At 35.4% G+C, this 17887-nt stretch overlaps 1 protein-coding gene across 4 annotated transcripts in view; it reads left to right on the top strand.

Moving 5' to 3' along the window:
- LOC127966897 (calcium-binding protein 1) overlaps positions 1-17887 on the top strand; it is a 28791-nt gene that overhangs the window by 4344 nt on the left and 6560 nt on the right. The window contains exons 1-2 of one of the 4 annotated variants that reach the window (XM_052568240.1): positions 9606-10622; positions 16856-17014. The exons of 1 other annotated variant lie outside the window; for it this stretch is intronic. In XM_052568240.1, coding sequence (XP_052424200.1) covers positions 10494-10622; positions 16856-17014 — 288 coding nt within the window. In that variant the 5' untranslated portion in view covers positions 9606-10493. Of the gene's footprint in view, positions 1-9605; positions 10623-13902; positions 17019-17887 lie in introns of those variants that run through there. 2 more of the 4 variants (XM_052568242.1, XM_052568241.1) reach the window with 2 other exon arrangements.

Here is a 17887-nt window from a genome sequence, read left to right as displayed (position 1 = left end):
GGCAAGAAATGATGCTGAAGTTGTTTCTTTTCCAGATGTACTTTTCAAAGTATGATCTCATCTAAGCTTATTAAATACTACATATTTATATACAAAATCTTAATTCTGAGTTGAGTGTCACTTGAATTATGGAGCTTCAGCATTTGTGTAAATCAAAAGGTTATAGCTTTGAAAATTCTATTGTAATTCAATGTGTAGCAAGTGTTTTACCATGGGAACTGTGTGATGTTTAAAAGTATCCAAATAAAGTCCAACGTTCAAATTGGGCAAACATGACCAAATAGGGTTGGCCCCGATAATTGCTGCATGCAGCTGTATTTATTGATGTTTCTGGCTGGAGCATAGTTTGTACTTTAAATGATAAATTATTTAAATAATTTTTAGCTTCAAGGACATTCTGGTTTTTGTCAGATTTAGCTGACATCTGGAGACATTTTTTCCTCTGAAGTACAGTTAACAGTAAACACTCATGTGCCCCTGGACCATAAGTCATAAGTCATATGGTCATAAGTCGCAGGGGTATATTTGTAGCAGTAGTCAACAAAACATTATGTGGATCAAAATTATTGATTTATCTGCAAGATAATACAGCTGTATAAATCTAATCTTTAAAAAAAATGACCCTTATTAATGGTTTTGTGGTCCAGGGTCACATATACAGAATAAGTAGAGATGCAATGATTCTGAGATTTACTAAACCAATGCCTTAAACCCAACCCTCAAACCTGTTGCCATTATTTAAAGCAAAACATGACTTGACCCATTTATTAGCATTGAAATTGCAAGACAAATATCCAATAGCACAAATAGCATCACTTCAAATGTCGATTTTCGACATTTCACTATATCTGTGAGCACATTTTGAAAATAATTATAGCCCAAGCCAAACACATAAGCACACAGAATCTCTTTATCACTCTGTGCCTGAGCTGGAAAAAATCAAACCATTAATTAAATTAAAATGAATTCGTTTAATATGTGAAGAGAAGTGCACTTATCTGAAAAAGCATTTATAAAGAGCTGAGAGAGTGTTTAACTGCATTATTTCTAAAGCCCATTCAGCAGTGCATCATTATAATCAGCATCATTATAAATGTAACAGAAATCACATTGTTACCACAAAGCCTTTTTTGAGACCTAGACCTAATAACGTCACTAGATGTCTATTCTGGCACTATATCTAAGTCTTTTTGTACAGTCAGAAACTGAAGATTCTGTTTTGCCAGGAACCAGTCGGTCCCAGTTTTGACACTTTTGCTGGGTTTCAAGCGCCTCCCAGGCATCATTAATCTTTGGCTTGTAAATGTTATGCAGTCATTTTGTCACAACTCCTCAATGTAAGACCTGTGCAAAAGTTAAAAGCATGCACATTTCTTGAAGGAACATTCAGCCGTGACTGACGTGACACACGATTGCGATATCGTACAACATGTGCGCACACGCATAAGTTCGGCTTGCATCCAGAAAAGCCCTGCATCTTAATGCGAATGGAAACGCTGCTGTATTTATAGCACCGCCGTGTCTATTTTTTCCTCATAGTGGATTGATATTCCTCAAATGCAGTGTTTCATATTTCCTTATGTAACATCAAGGCCTGCATACAATCCCTACAGAAATCATTCTCCGCCAGCAGGCGCTAAATATAGCAGCTCAAGACCTGATTATAGAGGAGAGGGGAAAGCTGTCTTTTGTGCTGGAGTGAAAAATTCAAATCCATTAGCTACCTGACACGTGGGGTTTGAAACCGTGAAACTGAAGACCCTGTTGAGACTGATCTAATGGACATGTCAGAACATATACATCTGTTTGAAAATTATCATCAGTGTTTGATGATGTGTTTGACTGATTTTAATTGTATAATCAATCAGTGCTTTAAATACACAAGCAGTGTGTTATTCAGTATATATATATATATATATATATATATATATATATATATATATATATATATATATATATATATATATATATATTAAAGAAGGTTTAAGGTTTCATTTAGGTGCATATCTTTTTAAAGAATACTTTAGATGCTGAAATGGGGAATGACTGAAGAAATTAGGGCTAAAGAAATGCAGTCAATCAGTTCAGCATGAAAAGTTTCTTTAGATAGATATGACTCTAAATTAAAATCTTTTAATCTCTTTCATCAACCTGGAAGGAAGTTTTATTTCTTAAAGTGTACATTCTTAATTAAACTCAAATAAGCTTAATTTAGCATTTTCAGTAAAAAAAATAAAAATCCTAAAATAGGAACTTTTATTATGGAATAAACAAAGAACAAGTTTGAAACCTGTAGACATGTTTTGCAAAACCACCCCATTAAAGGTACATCACTTCTGCTAGAGGCTAAGAACATCTAGCACCAATTCATAATGTTTTGCAACATAAGCAGCCAATCAGAAACATTTACACAATTACACTGGGATGCTGGGATCAAAAAATTATAGAAATGTCAATGCACTGTGGAGAAAAACGTGGTGAATATTTTCTGATTGATCTGACATACAAACAAAAATGCACACAAAAAGCTTTTATATTATTGTACCAAGACGTACTATTTATTACTTATACAGTAATATTACTTAAGAATTTCTTATACAGTAATTATTTATTACTTATACAGTCTCTATAACTTACAATATTAACTTTTGTATTTGAAAAGAGTTAAAAAAGATTTTCAAAGAGTATATTCACATGCACTAATTTCATAAATTGGACCCAATCCCATTTATGCATTTAGCAGATTATTTTATCCAAAGTGACGTGCAGTGTATTCAGTCTATATATTTTTTTTTTTACCAGTATGTGTGTTCCCTGGGAATCAAACCCACAACCTTTTATGCTCCTAACGCAGTGCTCTACCACTAAGCCAAAGGAACCACTGTTCTACTTCTAATTTCAGATTAGAAAACGTCCGTTTATATAAACCCCAAACATTACATCTGATTCACATATTAATATACATCTATTCCAAACAGTTGCTGCATTCAAGACAGAGAAATCCATAATGTCACATAGAGCTACCATGAATATTATTGCCATTTTTACTTTGTTATGACATGCCTAAAAAAAAGCTGACTTTTACGTCATATGAGTTTTTTTAGTAGTAGTAATAGTAGTAGTAAACATTCAGTCCACTGACCAGCTCATAGGACATGAGACATAAATAAATATATGATATATATGACATAAAACACAAACATATCACAACATTGCAAATATGCCCAAGGTATTTTTGAATCCAACTTCGAAAATGCTTGATTCCTTCCTGTCGATCAGATTATTTCAGGTCTACACCACTCTTTCCAAATCAATCAAACTTCTTAAGATTGAAGTGTTTACATGACGACTTGTTAGTCCAATTGAGCCATCAATCCAAACGGATTATTTGGATGCATGCAAAACTGAATTCCTTTAAGCAGCTTACTGAATTAGCATCATATTTTTTTAGAGCAGATGTTTTAAACCACAAGCATATCATTCCACATTATCTCCATCTTGTCAGTTTCCTTGTTGGATCCTTTTCAGCCGCTGCGTGTCGCAGAAGTCTTGTGCTTTGCTCACAATCTTCTTCTTACTCTCTCTCTCTTTCTCTTGAGGCAGAAGAGATTAGAATCCTAATGCTGGCATGCCTTGACCTGACTTACGTTCACTAACAACGAATTATGCCACTAACCCGCTTTTGGAGATGTGCTGCGTGCATCAAAAGCACAATTTTGTGCATCATTGTTTTCACGGAGAGATTTCAGATCAATGCCTTTGCTCTGCCAGCAGGGGCTGCCCGTCTCAGGCAGAGACACACAGCTACTTCTTCTGACAAAATTACATTCTGTCACTCTTTGTCAAGTCGCTCGCATCCTTTCTCCATGATGGTGCCAAACTGTGATGGACAGATGCAGGAGATGGAGGTGCAAAGGGGAAGGAAAAGGGGAAGTGTGAGAGACCTTCATGTATTATGTAAAAAATATACATGGCTCAGTGTTCAGAATCAGGTTATGCATAACCACTTTAGCTCTGCCTCTCACTCACTTGTCTCCATTTGTGCTCATTCTTTAGGCTTTTTCCGGAGCATTCAGTCGCTCCCGCCCTCCCTCTCCAGCCCACTTGGGTCACACTGACCTTGCAAGGGGTCTGAGGAGGGGAGAGATAGAGAACAAGAGGAAGGGCGGATGGTAAACAGTGGGACATTTGAAAGAACCGGGCATAAATAGATGAGCAAAAAGAGGATATGTGAATACAGGCTGTGTTGTAAATTCCACGTCATTTCTGTCTTCCATACAATTTTGAAGTCCTGTGCTATTTATAGAAGCCAATGTGAGTGTGTTTTTTTATTCGCCCATGGATTGCAGGGAAAGAAATGCAGAATTTCTAAGCCTTTCTCAGTCTGCGTGAGAGAGAGAGAGAGAGAGAGAGAGAATAGACCTTGAAATTCCATCCTCGGCACATCCCAGAGGAACATGTTATTGCTTTGAGCTTGATCTTTCATTGCTGAAGAGACTTTATCGAGTTCTCACTTGTGTTTCATTCCTCAGGAGAAATAAAAAAGTTTATTCTCAAAATATGTAGGTCACATTTCATGCCAAAAATAGGAAGAATTTTTTTTATATATAAATATAATAGAAAATGTTATTTTTTATATATATATATATATATATATATATATATATATATATATATATATATATATATATATATAATGATAATAAAAAAAAGAAAAAGTTTTTTTACAAATCCTAATTCTGAGGTATAAACATTTAGCTTAACATTTTATTTTTATTATAATTTTTTTTGATGCTCTTGACAAGTTTTGTGAGATTCAACCCCAAAAAAATAGACAACAGTTACGCAGCTGTTAGAAAACAGTATGAACATTGAGCATATGAAATATTATGTGGATAGCAGTTCAGATGATTTGAACTTACAAAAATTCAAAAAGAAAACATGAAATTAATTAAAAATATAAAATCAATAAAAAATGCAATGCAAGACAAATTGTATTGTTCCTAAAAGTACAGTTTGAATTTCTTGCAACATTTATTTATATTTATGTTATGTTCTTGACACATATTGCAAGATTCACTCCAAAATAGACACAAATTATGCAATTGTAGACATATAGTCTGAGTATACAGCATATGCAAAAATGATGTGAATAGCAAAATTGCAGCAATGATTAATTGACAATGAATAGCACAGAAGTGATTTTATAGTGTTTTAGTCATACCTTTTTAATTTTTGACCCTGTTCACTGGTATTGCATGGAAAAGAGCAAAGACATTTAGCTAAATGAGCTAAGTCTTCTATGAGTTTGGAAAGAGCATATGGTGACAGAATGTTCACTTAAACAAAAGGCTCCATTCGCTCTCCATTTGTATGAAGTTCTTGCAATATTAAAGAGATTCCATTTGCGATTTTACTTTCATACGGCATCGGAACGTGTATCTGGGTGCTTCTGAACAAGTATTCATAAAAAATTTACTAAGAGCTTCTATGTGTTTAGCACAAGTCTTGATAAGAACAAAACAAAGCGGCCCCCGAGGCGAGCGCTTGACTCTTGGGTGCTACAGGTGAGAGCGCAGAGGAAGACGGAGTGAAACCACAGCTAATGAAGTGCTCGGATGGGGAAAAGAACAACACTTCTGAAGAGCTGTTACATTTTTGATGCTCTTAGAAGAACGTGAATGAATATTTCAAGAGAAATGTCTAATTCTGGGTGTAAATCCTGCTCCCCATTGAGAAACCGACATGAAATGTGTATTAAAGTGAATAACCCATTCAATACTTCCCAACAGATCAGTGCACACATTTTCTTCAGATACTGTAATAATAGCTTTTATTCGATATTTTTTAAGCTTATCTTTTCTTGTAAATGTTCCCAAGGTCAGAGATGTTTCTTTGATCTTTGATCCTGGCCAAGCGTGTGCGTGATTTTGTAAGACGAAGCAGGAAGCTTGAATGCCGTCAGTGCACTTGAAATGAACGTGAACCTCTCTTCTCGTTTTCCTGTCTCTCTGGCTGCCTGTCAGCGTGTCCAACAGGATTATCCATGACCTCACATCTTCGTTAAAACGTAGAAGTACTTATTAATATTGCTGTCAGAATGATCCGTTTTGTGCGTGCGTGGCTCAAACGCTCGAGTTCCTGGAGCTTAAATGCAGAAGCGTGACGCCAGCAACTTCAAGGTCGTGGGGTTTGTTTCTCTTTCTGATCTGCTGATCTGAAAGAAGAGAGAGGACATGTCATTCAACAAAGTGCATTTAACAGTTATTCACTGAACAGACACATTTAGCTGAAGAAACAAGTCATTCATCACAGGAAGAGCACAGTACTGTACTGCCTTTTTAAAAATATGGTTAAAAGAATCTGTAGTAAAAATTGTATCTAAAACAGCATGTATACGCAACAATAAACGAGCTAAACATTAGTATGTTACACACTGTTGGCACATGATCTTGATCTTGCAAAATTAATACCATAATTTTGTATCTTTAGATTTTTTGTGTAAAATATAATATCATTCGATCAACCAATAAATAATCGTATTAGAGATGTTAAAATCATGGTTGATAGTATTTCAGATATTTCCATAACATTGCAATGTGATTATTAGTATTAAAACAATTAAAAACATTTGTCAAAAAGCTGGAATAAAACAAAGTATAAAATGCAAATAGTAGATGAAAATATAAACTAAACAAAAATTAGAAATGTTGGCAATTAACTGAAATTTCAGTTGAAGTTGAAGCATGAAAATTACTACTGAAATAAATAAAAAGTAAAGCTTAACTAAAAATTTTTTTAAAATAGTAATAATAAAAAACTAATAGAATTAGTAAAAAGCTTATTAAAAATGACTATAAATTAAATTAAAATTATACAAAAATAGAATGTAATAATATACATGAAAATATACAAATAAAATGTATTTCCAAATATTAATAATTACTATAAAAGTGTGTAAATAATACTACAATTGCACTAGAAATAGCACTGCAGATGTGACTAATAAAATGCAGTTATAATGTCAGTTATGATTGTGATTCTGTCCGTTCAATGTTTAATGCATGCAAAGCAGCTCTGCAAAAAATTAAAAATAAAGCAAATATTTTGTGTGAATGACTGAAACAGATGATACACTGAAATGTACATGTACAGTAAGACCAGTTTAACAGGTTGTGATGAACCCACAGCACTAAATCAGAACTCTTGATTTAACTGTTAGTACTACAGTAGTGGAGTGATGACTTAAATCACCATGTGCGGATGATTTATGCATACATGCACGCACAGTTATGCGATTATGGCACGCTATTGTGAGCCGGTCTGAGAATGTATGTATGTATGCAAGTGTGTATGCATGTATGTGAGTGTGTGTCTGCGCTGTTGGTGCGTGTGCTCTTGCTGAGTTGACGTTATGAGAGCGGACGGCGCCTGGCTCTGATTTCTGATGTGTTCTGAAGTTCACAATGAGCCTCCGGTGAAGAGGCTGGCTTCAGCTAGATGAATCATCCTCACCGACAGAGAGAGAAAGATAGAGAGAGAGAGAGAGATCAGCCATAAATGAGTAAAAACCAATAGAATTAATCAGGGAGATTGCGCTTACAGAGATATTGATGATGCAGAGGAAGACTGATGTCTTCAGAGGTTGCTTTTTCATAGCTCAGGAGTTCTCATCGAACTGGGGCTTCTCATAAAAATCCCTTCGAGAAATTAGATTATAAACAAATGAAACAAATATTGACACGCAGAGCTATAAAATGAATGGGAATCAGATTACAGTCTGCAGGGAGGTTAAAGAGAATTTTTTTTTAATGCATTTACTTGATATGTTCACTAACTCAACTCAACTTTATTTATATTGCACCAACAAGGTGCTGTACAGTCAGTCAAATATTAACAACATTAACATTCAGAACGACATAAATTACAGCACAGAACAGAGCTAGCACTGCACAATGAACTACAGTTAAAAGCCAGAGATAAAAGATGGGGTTTGAGTTTGGCTGTGAACTCATTCAGTGTAGAAGTAGATCTAAAAGAAACTGGTAGTGTCGGAGCAGCAACAGCAAAGGCTCGGTCACCTCTTGATTTCAGTTTAGCCAGAGGAATGTTTAATAGTCTGTGGTTGGAAGACATAAGAGACCTTTCAGGATTGTGAGCAGATAATAAATGAGAAAGATATACAGGAGTTAACCCATTCAGAGCTATATAACCAGCAGCAAGGATTTCAAATCAATTCTATACCGAATTGGGAGCCAGTGCAAAGATATTGATACTGGGGTAAAGTGCTCTCATTTAAGCACACCAGTAAGGAGCCTAGCACCAGCATTTTGTACCATTTGAAGTCAATTAAGAGATACTTGATTAATAGCCATATAAAGCGAATTACAATAATCGAGCATAGTTGAAATAAAAGCATGCATGATCCTTTCAAAGTCCTTAAAATAAAGAAATGGTTGTACTTTAGCTAAGACTGAGATGGAAAAACTGGTTTTTGACTTCTGTCTGTCCAGTTTAAGAGGACTATCAAAACAGACCCCCAAATTCTTCACTAGTGGTTTCACACAGGAAGACAAATGGTCAGGATTTAATCCAGGGAGCTAGTATCTTCTGATGATTCAAAAACTATAATCTCAGTTTTGCCTTCATTAAGGAGAAGAAAATTTAGGGACATCCAGGCCTTAACTAGACACTAACAAACACTTGCAACTTATTCACAACAACCCAGCATACAGCTTAACCAGTTGCTTAATACATCTAAATATTAGTCCATATTATAAAAATTTTAGTTATTTTGAGTGCAAACATTAGGTTTGCTATAGGTTGCACCTCATTTACAAAACACAGTTAATACTGTGCAATTATAGCCTGCAGAAAGGGGGCAGTAGTGATCCCAGCGTTGGTGATTCATTAAATAATGATGCATGATGGATAGGAGCATTTTTTTTATTGCTGAAAACACAATTACAATAAGGCTATATATATATATATATATATATATATATATATATATATATATATATATATATATATATATATATAAATACAAAGGAGACTGAAGACTTTAAAAAATAAATAAAATAAAAATAAGATTTACATAAAATGTAATACCATACAACATAAAACCATATCATTTTTATTGAAATCCTCTCTCAGTGTTTGATTAGGGATGCACATTTTGGCCAGTAACCGATGACTGGTTTAATTTTTGAAGTCGATAATTATATATTGGCTAATATTAGATATCAGTCTAGATTTGTAGAGGATGATGCTTCACATGTCATCAAACATCCAGTCCAGTGGAAAACTATTGGGACCAAAAAAAAAAAAGATGCATGCTAGCTTTCTTATAGGATGTTTATAATCTTGGCATTTTGGCCAAAATTCTCCATTTGCGTTCTAGTTCATATCACTGCTAGGAAATACATTCAAGATGTTTAAGGGATAGGATAAAAAAAGACAATTCTGTCATCATCATACTATAACCTGTGTGACTTCCTTTCTTTTGTGGAAAATAAAAGAAGATATTTGGAAACCCGGCAGTTTTGGTGACCATTGACGTCTATTGCATGGTCAAAAAATACATTTCTGAAAACTACTTCCATGTTCCACAGAAAAAAGGTCATACAGATTGACATGGAGGTGAAAAAAAAGCCAAAATAAATAAATTTTTGAGTGAACTATCCATTTCAAGATTTTTTTTTTTAATAAATATCATGAGATGTGAAAAACAGAGAGTGGCTTAAACAGGAAACGATTGGGCTCAGTGGGCAAGTGCCAGCTCAGCAGGTGAATTCTGGGAAGGGCTTCCTGTCCTCCTCTAATAACCTGCCATGGCCTTTGAACGGTGTGCTGTGATTTGGCAGCCTTGGTGCATCCGTGCCCGGTGCGGCCCAACCTTACCTTTTCACATGCGGCTTCTGTGTTTTGCCGGCCGGTGTATGATCTGAACGCTGGCCGTCATAGCTGGGCAGCACGACTACACACCAAGTGTGTGTATTTTTAGCTCCATAGCCCCACATCCGTATGTGTGTAATCGACTGTGTTCGTACACGCACGCTCGCCAGTGTGTGTGTTTTTGGATTAGTGTCTTCAGCATCTTGCTCGGGGGAAGGTGATACGCTCGTCCGTGCGAGCCTCTTTGTCTGTTTTTGCCTTGTTTGGATGGACAGCTTTAAAACTGAGCAGCTGAGAGTAAGGGAGAGAGAGAAAGAGGGAGGGAAGTGAGTAAAAGAGAGAGTGGGGAAAACGAAAGGGAGGGTGAAAGGGAGAGAGAGAGAGAGGGAGTGCAAGCAAGTGAACAAGCAATCTTGGCTTTTCTGAGCAGCCCTTCACACTGAGACACATGTCTCCTTTTTCTGATCCCTCCATCCCCTTCCTGTCACCCTGAAGCCCTGCATCGCCACCCCTGGATCATCTACATCCTTCCCATAAAATCCATCTTTCTTAGAAGATAAGCCTGCAGACCCCATCTCACCATCTCTAATCCATGCATGGAGACATGTGGATGCTCGCAAACGCGCGCAAGCGGCCACATTGACTCTCAAACACATAAAATTAGCAGAGGGGACTTTACTATGGGAAACTGCATTAAATCGCCGCTTAAGAATTTCTCCAAGAAGGTAAGATGCTCTTTCTGATAGCTGAGAGTATTTGTGTTGCATACAGACTCGACCCGGACTTGGACTATGTTGCATGGACTGTCAGAGACGAGTTTAATAGCCATGCTCTGAATTCCTCCACACAACTGTATACAGTATCTTCATGGTAATTCTCAAAGAACACTCTGGACTGAGTGGACCTCGTCAAATTTGGATTTAAAGTTTGCGCGTGCTAGTGTATAGCTTGCAAACGTAATGAAACCAAGCAAAAACGTCAGTATACACAGACTAGTCCTGTATCAGTATGTTTTGTGTTGGGTTGCTATCTTCGACCTTGGAAGTTGTGTATGTTAATATGTTTAATGGTATCCTAGATCACACTGCTTTAATGTACTTGAATGAGAGTAATCCGTAAATTCTTGACGATGATGTTTGAAGTATCTTCTGAAAGTTCTGAAAGTTCTATGAAGTTCTTTTCAGTCATCTCTAGATGACTTGGGATGTATGCGCTCAAGGATTAGCACCGGCACCTGCTAAGAGCTCCTCTCCCGGTGTGCCCAATGGCACAGGTTTCTTCAGAAGAACGTATGAGCTGGCACCTTACAGCCTTGGCAACAGATGGAGTGTGAAGGTCATGTGCAAATAGAGAGGGGATGTTTGCAAAGACATATATATGCATGCATCGTGCTGCCATCACATTACACAGGCTTTACCAAAAAAAGCATAGAAGATTAGGCTCATGGGAAGATGCGGTCTATGAGGCCAGTGTGCATCTGTAAGTGTATACCTCAATTTTAGCCACCAGTCGGATGCAGATTACTTTAGCTGCATGTGGTAGGAAAGGGATAACAGGAACGGAAGAGAGGGGGAAAAGAAGATCTAATGCAAGAATATGATACTTTAAGTCAATGAAATCAATTTGACGTCAACATAAATGTTTACGATTTATGATTACGTTTTATGTACGTAATCTGTATTTGCATGTAAAACAGGATATTCGGTTAGAAAGTAAGTGAGGCTTTGGTTATTTAGAAACTGATTGGATTGTGAAAAGTGAGCAAGTCAGATGGCTGGTGGGGAGGAGATGAACAAATAAGGGATAAGTGAAGGGAAAGTTGTTTCAGAGGCAGAGAAAGTTTTTATACGTAATTTGATGAAAGATTACAATTTCTGCATCTCAATTTGCCTTATATACTATTGTCTAAAAGTATGTATTCTCACTTTGTGATAGAAAAGTTTACACTTTTGAGCGTATAGCAGAAGAGAGGTATATTTTCTTTATGTATATGTGTATTATCTAGATTTTCTTTTATTTCAGCTACATTTATTATTTTAATAGTTTTAGTTAACAATAATATATTACTCAACAACTTGGAGTGAAAAGAAGTGGCAACTTGATCTGCCAGTTGTGGATATTTTCGCATAATGGTGAATTTATAAGTAAATGGCTAAACATCTTTATCACAGTTCACTATGCAGTTGCAGATGACAAAATTATTTTCCATCAGATTTGAAGCTGTTTATTAAGCACTCAGACTCCTTTATTTAAACCCTCTGGGGTTCTTCGGTCATTTATGACCCGAAGATTTTTTTTAAAAAAATGTTACAAATCGTAGCTTCATCGGAATGGTCCGAAACTTGGTGACTTTTTTGGTACTTGGTATATGAACACCCCAAAAAATTGGGGACAGGATTTTAAAAGTCTAAGTGGTCGTAAAAAAAATAGTCACACTCAGGGTCTTCGGATCAAAAATGACCCGCCATAGGAAATGAATGGGAAATTTGCAAAAATATGAAAATACTGAGTTTTTTTGTGTGTACAATCTACAAATCAGCCACGATGTAGAAAAAAAGCATACAACAGTGAAGGGGTGAATCTCTAAAACATCAAGAGTGCAAAACAGACAAAAAAATTCACACACACACACACACACACACACTTATACACACAAAAACACACACAAATGAAAGTATCATTGCAAAAGCTAATTTTGGGAAATGTGTGAAATAAAAGAAATTATTCATCAATGTAAGAAATAAAGTGCACAGCAATAAAAGCATGAGGCTGTAAGCCATCAAGGTAGCAAAATAGACACACTCACTCACACACACACACACACACACACACACACACACACACACACATAGGGAAATATGAGACTGGTGAAACTGTAACAGAGATATGTGAGAATATGTGAAATAAAATCAATGAATCAAATAAAGGGGAGACATTGGATCCAAAATGCAAAAGTCACACACCATGTCTCTCTCTTGAACACACACACACACACACAAACACACACACACAAGCACGTGTGCATGCACGCACGCACACACGCACAAACAGAGTAAGGTCAAAGGATGGAATTCTTCCCTAGTAACCTCTAGGCCTATTCGAGCGACCCAGGCCCAGCGTGACACTTTTTTTATTTTTCTATTTTCCATTTACATGTACTGTTTGAAAATGATTATACGTTTGCTGTTATTTTTGTTTTTTGTTCATAATTGCTGTTGGCAATTTTGAAGAGTTACTGTTCATTGAATTGCAAAAAATAATTTTAATGGAAATGTTTATAATAAAAGGTAAATAAAAATATGTTATGATTTAAATAATGTAATTTTTTTTATTAAGTTAGAATTAAAACAATGGGTAACAAAATGCTTTCCATTTGTTCTCTTTCTAGTGCAATGTTCAGGTTTGACTGTATTATAAAGTAAAACTGGCACTTGAAATTACCATTTAAATCAACCAAACAAAAAAAAAAAAAAAACTTGACAAAAATAGTCTTTGAGAATCTGTGATTATATATTAAAATCCACAACCTGAAATAAATAGGCAAATATGTGCAAAAATCACTAGAATTCACAAGCCTTTCTACAGAGAGCTGTACATTCTCTATAGTGGTAAAAATGTGCTATTGCATGATAAAATGCTTAATTTGTCCACCAGATGGCACCAATCTAATTTCAAAAATTGTTTTCTATAGGCTTTGGCTGTACTTTAAAATAAAATACAGCATTAATAAAAATAAAAATAAAAATACATATATATATAAATTTTCTATTATATTCAATGGGAAAAAATGGATCATAATTATTGCATAAAAATTCATTATTATCATAAAATTCTCTCAAAACACCAAAAAAGAAAGAAAAAATATTATTGAACAAAAATACATTTGATTGATTTTACTGAAAAAAAGTATACCTGAATCCCGGCCTCTGGGTCATTTTTGACCCGAAGGTCCTGAGTGTGACTCATAAATGAAGAACCCCAGAGGGTTTTAAAGCTCTCTACTGTATGTCTCGCACATCCACCATCTTTGTAGTTTTTTATTACTTTTTATTTGTGTTTGTAGTTCTGAACCACATCCTTCTCCAAAGCGCAATGGATTGTGGGCAATATTAGCCATTAGAGTGTGGATGGATCTGCACTTCAAATTTTCTATGGAAATTATTAAAATATACAGTACCCGTGGTACAGTATACTCATTTCAATATACTATAATTAAGGTGGAAATTTGAATAGTGAATTACGTCATGATCTTTTCACTCCACATTGTTTTTCATTTTAGCAGGATACTCTATTCATTCCCATTGTTACTTCTCTTTCTTGATAAGGATAACTGCTTATCTTTTATTTTGTTTTTGCCTTTAAGTTAAGCAATCATTTATCCTTCATTGTATAATTTGCAGGGAAGATAATTTTTTTTATCGCACTGCATGATAACTAGATTTGTTTCTCTTAGGTTTAATAGATTTTGGTTTACAATATTTACCTGATTAGTTTCCCAGAACTCAATGTGGCATTACTCATTCTCTTTCTCAATCTTTATAGTATTCATGGATAGTATAAACTGGGACACAGTATTTTTTTTATTTTTTTTAAATATGTGTGCAAAACAGATTTATTGATTTAATTAATTTATTGAATAATTTACATTTTTCTTTACATTTTTTTAAGGATTTACTTTTAGTATTTTTTACCTTAATCTTTGATAGGACAGTTAGTTGATAGGAAGTGAAGTGAGAGAGAGAGAGGGTATGGGATCAGGAAATGTCCTCAAGCTAGGATTCGAACTCGGGACTGCTGCTCACGATGCTGTTTGTGCTGGAGTGTTTGATTTCATGTTGACTTAAAGCTCATATGTTAAAGTACAACGAAAAAAAGGGTGTTGGATTTACTTTTTAAATTTTCCCTCAGAAATTGCTAGTAAATGTCACTAGTAACTAGAAAGAAATTACATTTTAAAGTAGAAAGAGTGAAATAGTGTTTTATTGTACAACATACTCCAATAATCTTCTAATAATCATTTACAGTGTACCACTATCTAATTGGAATAGGCTACCTAAATAATTCAAATGATTCGAGTCATAATTTATAAATATAAATGCAAATGTTTATGGTTTCAGAACATTTCAGAAGCTGCTTCTCGATAAGCTAGTTGTTAGATAACATCTTCTCTTTAATTAACCCATGGGTCTGTGTTTAATTGGAGAGATGCTCTTTATGTGTTTGTGAGTTATATTCTGCCCGCTCTTCACCTTCAGTCTGTCTGCTAATTGGTCATTATAATGTGCTGGCTGACTGGTTTCATTCTTATCCTGATTAGTTCTCTGCTAAACATGAGCAGTTTTACGTTCTCAAAACATATTAGACTTTTATGTTATTTGTGGATCTACTTTTATATTATAACATTGGTTGACCCACATCTTCAGCCTTTGATGATCAAAATGCCATATATTAATTTGTTAGAACAAGCTGAGAACCACCGTCTTAAGCGCAGCGAGATCATTTGTTTTCATGGAAGCAATCAAATGGCATAGTATTGCGGCAGTGCGCCGCGAGTATGAAAGTGGATGAATTATTCAGTTTGAATGATATCTGATCTTAAAGGTTCTGTCAGTTGCTTAGAGGGAAGAGAGAATAGAGGGCAAAGTATGGCTCGATGTGATTTACCCAAGTAGGACATGTTCCTGGCTCAACAGCCCTTGTTGGACTCAGAACAGTGTTCCAGTCAAACAACGATTGCCCTAATGGTACATTTCATACAAACTCAAATCTGGGATATTGTGACCCGAACCAGAAATATAAATTTACTGAATTTATACACACTCTAAGATAGGAACTTATTAATGCATTTTATTTCTTTGAAAGTAAAAGTTTATTAGTAACTCTTTGGTTGCCACTATGTTCATGTCATACAAACTAAAAAAAATTATGACATATAGCAATAATGTTTTCAGAAAATTCTGCCTTGTGCACCCAAACTACATTTCCAATCATCCTCCTTGGCAGCGAAAGATTCTAATGGTGTGTTCAACAGTTAGGAAGTCATAATTATGCCACCAGAAGCGTTAATAAATCACTTTGGGCAGAGCAAGATAATTATCATCTTTTCTATAAAAAAATACAACAAGAATTTTTAACTCTATTCTACTAGCCTTAATGATGAATAAATTATTTGCTTTTGTTTTGTTTTTGCTTTATGTTTTTATTCAATTTACGAAGGTGCTGTGAATTGAATCTTTATATATTATATCATAATTGTACAGTACTATTGTATTTTGTACATGCAACTTAGCTAGTCTTACTGTAAATAAGAAAACAATAATTCGATTCATTTCAACAAATTCACTAGATACTATGTTTATTACGTCCACCATATTTTCCTCACTGACACACCACCAGTTCAGAAACCCAGGGCTTAAAGAAAAAAAAGTTTCTGGAGTTATGACTTTGTGGTGGTGTACATGTGCGTTCAACTCATAAAAATGATATTTCTGACATGATTTGAGCACATTATTAAAAAACATCAAACACTGATTACACACCTGTTGCATCGGTGCTCAATAAACCTTCCTGTGTTAGTCAGGAAGTGAAAAGGAGAGAGAATGAAACATGATACTGCCAAGAGAATCAATTTTACTCCAACTATAATCACTCTTAAAGAGGAACTTCCCAGGAGGACCTGAACGGAAGAATGCTGATCCAGAAACATTTTGTACTCGGGTAAATTACATTAAGCACAAAGTCTGAAGGTAGAGCTCAGCTTTGTTTTCTCACTGTCTGATGCAGAAGCACGTAATAGAGAGAACAAATCGATAGACCTGACGGCTGACTGAAATGACTGACTGACCCGTCCATCCAATGTGTCCGGAAGACGTCCTTGTAGTTTCTAATTGTGTCTTTACCCCACGTTCCTTCTTCACTTACTTGTTTGGGACTGCTGGCACATGACGGCCGCATTCAGGACCGGAAGCGAAGCTACAAAGCAGTGCAGACATGTGATGAAGGGGTGACATCTGGAGAGGCCCTGGCGGCCTTGGCTCAGAACTCAACATACATGCACAATGTGCTCGGGCCTGCCTGCATCTTCCTCCGCAAGGGCTTCGCTGAGAGCCGGCAGGCTGTACGTAAGTCTGGACATGCACATCTGCACACATGTTCATGTAAAACAAGTTCTCACTTATCTTGTATGTGGAATTTCAGAATTCAGATCAACACAGTGTATGCACTAAACATTGTTATGCAGGGGACAAAGTACAGTTATCATCACTAAATAAAGTCTTTTATTATCCTGAAAGAGTTTATTTTGCAGTATTTGACTGGCTGACTTTTCAAACTAAAGAAATCTACGTTTATTATTGATATAAATCGAAATACGTATGAAAATTGGTATAACGTTTTTTATATGTAGTTTCTAAAAAAATATTACAGTATTTGACATTGGTTTTCTTGTGCTGTGACATTCTATGCTATCTATTTGAAACAGTATTTTTTGCTATTCTTGTATTCTTTATGCAAACAGCTTTTATAAGCTCACTGAGAGATGCATGTACTTAAATTGTAGATATTCTTCACTCCACAGGACAGTTTAAAATGGACTAATAAAGGCAAAAAGTGTTTAAAATTATGAGAAATCGAACTTAATGAATCTTGCACTGCATTTCAGCAGCAGCGTTTCCCTGCTGTTGAATCTTCAGTGGGGCAGCATTTTGCAATATCACATAGTCTTTACTCAATTAATATGGACATACAGATAATGGCAAGAAATCTCGCTCTATTGATTTGTCTTCACGGGATACAGGTATAAACAAATAAACAAAACCTACAATTTGACCATTGTAGTCCGATTCATAAATGAATGGAACAAATGGCTATTTTTAGTGAATCAACAAAGTGTGGTCTGATTCACAAACGAGACTCTTATGAGCCAGTACTTTTAATGAATCAAAATGATATAGCACAACCAGTATAGTCTGATTCACAAATGCACGTTACT

This window comes from Carassius gibelio, chromosome B10 (genome assembly GCF_023724105.1).
Source record: "Carassius gibelio isolate Cgi1373 ecotype wild population from Czech Republic chromosome B10, carGib1.2-hapl.c, whole genome shotgun sequence".
Classification (NCBI taxonomy): domain Eukaryota; kingdom Metazoa; phylum Chordata; class Actinopteri; order Cypriniformes; family Cyprinidae; genus Carassius; species Carassius gibelio.
The sequence above is the reverse complement of the archived record's forward strand: the minus strand, read 5'-3'. Positions and strand labels throughout refer to the sequence as shown.